Raw genomic sequence first — 8,949 nt, forward strand, 5'->3', positions numbered from 1 at the left:
AGAAGAAATAATTAACAAATTATAACTAGAACAAAATTGGTCTGCTCAGCAAAAGCTGGGAAAACAATATTCCTGCGATTTTAATTCTGAAATAGGTGAGTACTTCAAGACATGCATGGGGAAAATGGAACTAAAAGAGATTATCGTGGTGCAGCAAAAATGAAAATCTCTGCATAGTTATTGCATGCTATGCATGTTCCACCACCAACCGGTTGAAGACACCCTCATCCAAGTACAATGATTTTCCCCAGTGGAAGTCCCTAAGCGTGGTTTGTCCAGCCTGCCAGCACCTCCCCCGTGAACCAGGCTCACAGTGAGGGTTGTCACTCAATGCTCCATTCACCCCCACCCATACACCCTTTCTTTATGTGGATTCATGGCGGCAGCCTAGCATTATCAGCACAACTCACTGAGTGACATCACCCCTCTGTGGCTACTCTTGCAGTATCCTCAGGCAAAATAATTTATTTGGACTTCATTATGATAAAAGGTATAATTAGCAGTCATTTTGTAAGACAAAGTACTGGTGCCACAAGCCAACTTTTTCCTCAAGTGCCATTAATGCAGCACCTGCACTATTCATGTTTAGACATCAGGTAATTGTGCAGCTAGCCACTTACGTGTCTGTTTAATTAGCCCAATTTACATATGCAAATAAACTGTACACCCTAATCCCCTTTACAAATTCGGATACATTAAGTTTTAGAAATTTCATCAAACCACATCTTTTTGCAGTCCCAATATTTCCATCTGATAATAAAATAAAAGAACAAGGCTTAAAGAAGCTGTGAAGACGCCCTGTGTTCATGGCATCTGTGTGCTGACTTCCTGTCCTGAATGCTCCAGAATCATTGTTTTCTGCTCCAATACATACTATACTATACTATACTATAATATACTATACTATATCTGTGTATATATTAGATAAATATATATATTTAGTTGTGCTCAGCACTTCCATGGCTCATTTAACTCCAACTGATACATTACCAAAAAGTAAAAATTCTAATGAAGTGATCAGAAGAATTTCACAGGAATAAAAGACAATAATTGATGACTCAATATTTTTAAGCTCTGGGTAAAGATTTATGCTTTATTTTGTTGCCCAACTAGGCCTACATTAGAATCTTCAAATCTTCATCTAAATGCTAATCTACTAATTATTCCACATGAATGAAAAACTAAAAACTCATTACTGATAACATTTTGAAGCATATGCATAATTTCATTCAAGACTCCACCAAAGGACTGGCACGATGGCTCAATGAATTAATACTCCACCTGCAAGTGCCGGGATCCCATATGGCCATTGGTTCATGTCCCAGCTGCTTCACTTCCCAACTAGCACCCTGCTTGTGGTCTGGGAAACCAGTGGAGGATGGCACAAAGCCTTGGGATATTGCACCTACACGGGAGACCTGGATTAGCTCAAATCTGGCTGTTGCAGCCTTTTGAGAAGTGAACCATGGATGGAAGGTTTTTCTCTCTGTGTCTCTCCTATCTACCTCCCCAATTATAAATAAATAAATCTTTAGAAAAAACTTAAATAGCAGAATAATGAACTTACAACTGTTTTTGAAGGACTATACTATTGTAACATATAGAGAAAATCAGTATGAAAGAGGGGAAGGGAGATCCCTGAACCTATGGAAACTGTACCATAAAATTAATTAATTAATTATTTTTTAAAAGGCCACATGAAAAATTTCTTCAACACCACTTTTCAAAAACAAACACAAACACACAGTAAAATCTTTAAAATTCTCCACTAAGGAAAGACATGATGGTTTAATTTCATAATTGATATTTATTACTCAGGATGATTAGGTTTAGATGAAGAAAAGTTTATTTTTGTTTTAATATATAATGAACTAAAAGCACAAAACCAGCTTCAAACTAGATGCATAGAATTTTTGAAGCACAATTTAAGAGCTATGAATGGCTACTTAAAAATTACAAGTTTGTAATCACACAGAGCTTTAGCTGATGAAAAACGTCATGAAAATGTTTTTCCGCATTTTTAAAAGCTTTGCAATTAAAAGCAGCAGACGAAATGTACATTTGTTTTTTCTTGCTGCTCCTGAATCTCCACTAAAATGCTGGTCATGGAATGAAGTATTATAAGCCACAACGCAAAAGAGGACAGGAAAAGGGGGAGAATAGTGGACAAAGGACTTCAAGGAAAGCTCATCACAGGGAGGGCTGGTGAGCAGCTCAAACTGTTCAAGCTCTCAGAGAGGCTGCTTTGGGGTTACCTGAACAGATGACCCAGGGAGTGCCCATGGAAAGCGGAGGTGCAGACACAGTTGGGAGGGAAAGGGGCGGAAATCCATGATTAGGACAACGGAGCCGGGTCTCCCATTCACACTCAGGGAAGGAGGTAGGGCGGAGGCTGTGTGTTCCCTCCAGAAACCTAACGGGAAGGGATCAAGAAATGGAGGATTCCGTCCAGGAGAGCAGCAGAGACAGCAAAGTGCTCAGGTGCATGGCAAACCTACAGAGTGGAATTGAGCAGTGGACAGTTTCAGAAGGGCGATGGACAGTCCCACCAAGATGAAGAGCATGGGTCACTCAATCAACCACATGTTGCCAGGTGCAGCTATCACGGCACATCAGAATGGGAGCCCATCAGGAGAAAGTGGCCCCACGACACTGAATTATCATTCTCCCCTATTTTTTTGAAGATGTGTGTATTTATTTGAAAGTCAGATTTAGACACAGAGAGGGAGAGACAGAAAGCAAAGCCTTCTATTTGATGGTTCACTCCCCAAGTTGCCCCAACAAGCCAAAGCCAAGAGCTTCTTCCAGGTCTCTGAGGTGGGTGGCGGAAGCCAAAGCACTCGGGTCATCTTTCCCTGCATTTTCCAGACCACTAACTGGGAGCTGGATGGGAACTAGAGAAGCCAGGACAGGAACCAGCGACCCATCAGGGTGGCTTTTCCTGCTTTGCCACAATACTGGCCCTGAATCCGTGTTTCTATCATTTTCTATAATCAGCCCCATGGTATCACTTATATTTTATTAACCAAGAAAATGTATTTAATTTTTTTAGAAAATGATTAAGTTCATCTGAAATCGTGTTAGGTATAAAACAGAACAATTCAGGAGTAAAAACATAGAAAACGAATAAAAGTACAGTGGTTTTTGAGAGTTTCACATCTTTTTCACAATGATCATACAATATTTGTAGAATCATTTAAAAATCATATCAGAAAACAGGATTGCAAAAGATAAAATTGATGGAGTGTATGCCTAATTCCTGAGCCTGCTAAAATTTAATGGCCAACAGTCTAGCATGAACAGGTGATCCTTCTGTAAATAACTATGACTCACAAGGCACTCCTGAAGAGACCTCACTTGTGAATGGAATCCGGCTCTAATGCATAAAGTTTGCCACCGCGTAAGGGCCTCTTGCCATTCTGTCAGTCAGCAAAGACTGTGGCCAAGGTTGAGAGCAGCCTTCAGCAGACACCAAACCCACTGGCAACCTTCACATGGACTTTCCAGATTCAAGTTTCCATTTTTTTTTTTTTTGCAAAATACTCAGTCTGTGCCTTATTATTATTATTATTAAATTGTTACGGCAGCTTAAGACAGGGCCACTTCTCAAAGCAAGGGGACATTCCAGAAAGACACAAAATAAGCAAGCTTGTAAGATGATAGTGAACACAATATATCCATGCTGTGACCACCAGTTAAGTACAGCTATTTGCTGTCCCTGAGTTTGGTAAACAACACCTTTAAAATTTCTAATTGATGACCATGAATGATCACATCACTTAAGAAATCATGTTCCATGAAAATCAGAAAAACTAAATTCAGCTCGGACAGGCTGTTGCCTCAGGAGAGCACCTTCTAGAAACCTGCATCTGGGGGGTTGTCCAAATGCAAGAAAAGCCACATTCAGATGTGAAAGCAGACTCCCCGTTCTCTTACTTAGCAATTACTCAGTTAACCCCATTTCTACTAAGTTTATTCAACTCAGGGACAATAAATACCTTCATTTAACAATATTCACTTGGTCAATTTTTCTGACCTTTTCCTTTCCTGAAGCAGCACTTAACACTGTTAGTGGTGCTATTATGAATAGGGGAGACCTGGGTGGACCTGTCTCTGGGGTTCCTGTTGCAGAAACACCAGGTGAGCATTGCACCTAGACCAAAGACGCAGAATCTCTTACCTCCAGAACCAGCCACAGTTTATCCCCGTTGACTTTATCCTTCTTAAAGTAAATCCCGTAGAATTTAACCACATTGGGATGATCAGAAAGTGCTTTCAAGATGTTATATTCTGCTTCAATCTCTTCGTCGATATCCTGGTTTCCCAAAAGTCACAAAAAGAGAAATAGGGCAAATTAGGAAGAATGGCAGTGATTTCCTGCGACAGAAACGAATTCTGTCAAAGCGGCAGCCTGACAGTTTTTATTGTGCTTAGGAATCTACTGAAATTACTCACTTACATTGTTTAAGGGGTGAGATTATGATTTCCATGCTAATATGATACATCTTAGGTTATGCCAATTATTGAATTTTTTAAAAAAAGATTTTATTCATTTTACTTGAACGTGAGAATTACAGAGAAGAGAGGTAGAAAATAGAGAGAACCACATGCTGATTCACTCTGCAGATGGTCACTACAGCCGGGGCTGGGCCAGGCCAAAGCCTGGAGCCAGGAGTTTCTTCCAGGTCTCCATATGGCTACCTGAGCCCAGGCACTTGGACCATGTTCCTCTGATATTCCCAGGGCATTAGCAGAAAGCTGAGCAGGAACTGCAGCAGCTGGGACTTGAAAGAGTGCCCGTCTAGGAAGACAGTGTTACAAGTGGCAGGTTTATCTACTACATCATAAACATTGATCTTAGTTTCACTGAAATCAAAAAAAGAAGGCATAAAAAAGCATACTGTGGATGCAATTAGTTACTAGCTTTAACATAGCAGCAAAGACACAGATTTGAAACAAAAATATTCAGGACTATAATTTGGTTCATTTTGTTTCTGTAGAATACAGTACCCTTGGGAGTCATGTAAAAACAAAACAAAATAAAACAACAAAACAAAATAAAACAACACATCTGTTATGGGTCCGGCACGAAAGCTTAGCGGCTAAAGTCCTCACCTTGCATGCTCCAGGATCCCATACGGGCCCCGTTTCTCATCTAGCTCCCTGTTTGTGGCCTGGGATGACATTTGAGGACAGCCCAAAGCCTTGGGACCCTGCATCTGGTGGGAGAGCCGAAAGAGGCTCCAGCCATTGCTGCCACTTGGGGGGTGATTCATTGGACAGATTTTCCTCTCTGTCTCTCCTCCTCTCTGTATATCTTACTCTCCAGTAAAAATAAATCAAGAAAAGAGAGAGAAAGAGAGAATTAAATCACCAGAGGTACAGCAGGCTGCCACTTTATCAGTAAAAGTGCAAGTTGACCCCATAGCTACACTTCTAGAAAATAATATATGTATATGAATGTGAATATGTATATGTATATGCATAAATAGATGAAAAACTCAGAGAGTAATAAAAAGCAGGAAGCCTTACAAATATTGCTATTACAGTCTATGTTGTTCCATGGAATCACAGAAATAGAGCATAATGTAAAACTGAGCTTTACATATTAAAGAACAAGGTCAAGGGCCAGTGTGGTGGGATAGCATGTTAATCCTTTCTCACTTTATTTCCCATCTGCTCCACTTCTGATCCAGCTCCTTGTTTATGGCCTGGGGAGGAAGAGGAGTCCTTGGGCACCTGCACCCAACTTGCTCCTGGCTTCACATGAGCTCAGCTCCAGCTGTTGCACCAATTTGAGGAGTGAACCATTGGAAGGAAAATCTCTCTGTCCCTCTCTCTGTAAAATCTGTCTTTCAAATAACCTTAGATAACTTAGAATCAGAGATGATTAGTGTGAACTCTATATTTAAAATCCAAGTCTACTATTTTGCTCATTTAATCCCTTTATGGGACAGAAACTTACTAGTGCATATTAGGGAGTGTCACCCTGAACAGCAATAACAAAAAAGCCAATCTTTGTAAAAATGCCTGGATACATTTACATTTATTTAAGATTGTAATTTCTGGGTTATAACTCTTTTTATATCATTTGTGACATGATGAATGGAGAGTGAGTAAATAATTCTTAGACATATATGTGGTATGACAAGAATAAAATAAAAAAGAATAAATGAAGAACTAGAACAGAGGATGGGAGTGTTTGGATCATGGACCATGTAAGGGCCACAAAATCATTTGGTCTGGCCCTGCCAAGACAACTGCAAATGGAACTCAAATTCCAATTGAGAGAAGGCTTATTTTTAAGCCGATGATTTTGTATGACCTGTAAAGGATGTTATAAATTTCAAAATGATTGTTGGTAGAATAAAGGTCCTCCCCTATGCTATTGTTATTAACTCTATTTCTTTACAGTAACAGGACAAGACAGTTATTTACGTATACAAGTATACCTTATGTGAGTAAATGATGAGCAAATGAGGACTATGTGGGTTATAATCACATCTTTCCTCCATCAAGAATGCAGAGTGGAAACAATACACTCATGATGGGGCAGACAAGGATTAGAAATCTCTTTTCTTGCTGCCAAGAGCCACAGTCCCTAACAGCAAGATTAGAAGGAAGGAAGGGGTACAGTAACTTGTGCCTCTTTTGCCAGGGCTGAAATGCTACCTGGGTTGCCCACATCCCATATGGACCTGCCTGCTTCTGATTCTACTTTCTCACGAATGCAGACCTGGGGAGGCAGCAGTGTTGGCCCTTGTCATCGGGTCCGTGCTACCCACATGTGAGACGCTGACTTCTTTTCTCCTGGCTTCAGCCTGGTTTCAGCCTCATTCAGCCTCAGTTCTTGTGGGCACCTGGGGGATTGCAGCAGTAGACGGAAGCTATGTCTCTATCTCACTGACTTTTTTCTCTCCCTTTCAAACTGTAAAAAAAAAAAAAAAAAAAAAAAAAAAAAATACAAGGCAATCCTACAAGGAACAAAGTGGCCCAGAGGCATCTTCCAGGATCCTGCAGCTTGCCAGTGCTCACGCCGTGACGAGCACCTGGGACTCTGGTGTCCTCCTGGCAGCCGTTCATCTGCCTCATCACTGGGGACCCTGGGGAATGCGTGAGGATTGAACTTCTTCTGGTTCGGCCATGGAATAAGAGAGAGATGGGGAATCTGGGGCTATCCCTCGTGGTGGGCTCTTATTCCCAGAAAACATTCTCAATTGTCTCCTCAGGGAAAAGACCTGACAGTTCCTCTTCTCATACCACCTACCCGCAAAGCAAAAGTGAACCCTCCTGGGGGCCCTGCATAAGCTTAGCTCAACAGAACTGGGCACAAAATCTAATTCTTCACAAGGGAAAACCCCCTCCTAGTTGTGAGTCCACATCATTTCTGCTCTGGAAACTTTGAAGCAAAGCTGAATGTCAATTCCCTTCTGTAAACAAAACAAAACAAAACAAAACAAAACAAAACAAAACAAAACAAAACAAAACCAAAAAAACCCAAACCTGAATTTAAAAAAATGCTCTTTAGGTGGGCTTAAGAGGTTCAGCGGAAGCCTAAACAAATACAGGGAGAAAATGATGTCAGGTGAGGATGACATTTTAGATTATTCTAGACCTATGGGTTACGGTTTGTGTGTGTGTGTGTGTGTGTGTGTGTAAGACTTTTCTAACTTTTATTTTTTGAGATAATGTTCCTTAAATTCATTTTATAGTCAAAGTCTTAATACTATATTAAATACAGAATTCAATAAATAAAAAGTAAGCATACTATAGTCCAACAGGAATATAGACAAGAGCTGTAAACAATCATGAAATGCCAAGATGCCCCTTTCACTTATATACAGTAAATTTTAAAAGTCACAAATCTTAGTTCAGCTCTGCTGTCATGGCCATTTGGGGAGTAACCAGCCACAGATCTTTCTACTCCTCCTTTCTAAATCTGCCTTTCAAATGAAAACATATATATATATATATATATATATATGTCTCTTTAAATAAAAAGTCACCGATCATTAAAACTACAGTAGTATATCACTCTTGACAACTTTTTTGGCAAAGATTTATAGCAAAGCTTGATGAAACACCATATTTGCGGGCAAACTAATACAAGACTTTAAAAAGTGTAAAGAAATCTTGAATCAATACTTGAATTGTCAAGACATGCATTTACTTATGTGTATGTGGATTTATTCAAGTATTGTGCCTTAATGAATATGCAATAATTGTATAAACTTAGAAAAATTAAAAATCAGTAGTCTTTGAAATATTTTTATCTGATTTTAACTGGTTTTAGAATGGCATTTTGATGAATAAATCAAGTTGAGATACTTACAGACATTAAGTTACTGGGCAGGAATTTGTGACTTACATGAACTGGATCCAGAATTTTGACAGCTGCTTTTTGACCATTTTCCTTATTCAAGACTTTGAAAACTTTCCCATAAGTGCCTTTTCCAATGGTCTCAGTAATTTCCCAGGTGTCAGAAGGATCAGGAAAGTTATCAAAAATGATTGTCTTCCCAGTTAGTGGAAACATCTTCAAGGTTTATATCACTGGAGAGAAAAAGTAGAGTTTCCTTTGCATTTGGCTGTGACATACTACATGGCACACAGAATGTTGCAGAGAATTTGCTCATATTTTACAGTCAGGACAGAGACAATAGTGATGGGACGCTGGCCAGGGTCACAGACAATTGTCATTTATTCTTGGCAAAAAGATGAACAGGAGCTTCACAATGCTTTGTGAGAAGGGCTTTATGTTTTATATAGTTCCATCTTAAATGCTTGTAATTCCCTTCAGATGAAAATGAGAGATGTGTATATCATTTTGATTGACTTCTTCATGTTTCAGTGTGACAATAAATCAAAGAATTTCTGAATGAACCTTAACGATGATAAAAATTCAACCTCATTCAAGCAACTCCCACACTTAATAAAATAGGGATCATG

General features: G+C 39.5%; 1 protein-coding gene across 1 annotated transcript in view; it reads right to left on the reverse strand.

The window, feature by feature from the left end:
• MYO3A (myosin IIIA) overlaps positions 1–8,536 on the reverse strand; it is a 174,886-nt gene extending 166,350 nt beyond the window's left edge. The window contains exons 1-2 of the mRNA XM_058669751.1: positions 8,369–8,536; positions 4,181–4,315 (exon numbers count right to left, since the gene is read on the reverse strand). Coding sequence (XP_058525734.1) covers positions 4,181–4,315; positions 8,369–8,536 — 303 coding nt within the window. The remainder of the gene's footprint in view (positions 1–4,180; positions 4,316–8,368) is intronic.
• Between the last annotated feature and the right edge of the window lie 413 nt (positions 8,537–8,949).

The sequence above is a fragment of the Ochotona princeps genome, chromosome 10 (genome assembly GCF_030435755.1).
Source record: "Ochotona princeps isolate mOchPri1 chromosome 10, mOchPri1.hap1, whole genome shotgun sequence".
Classification (NCBI taxonomy): Eukaryota; Metazoa; Chordata; class Mammalia; order Lagomorpha; family Ochotonidae; genus Ochotona; species Ochotona princeps.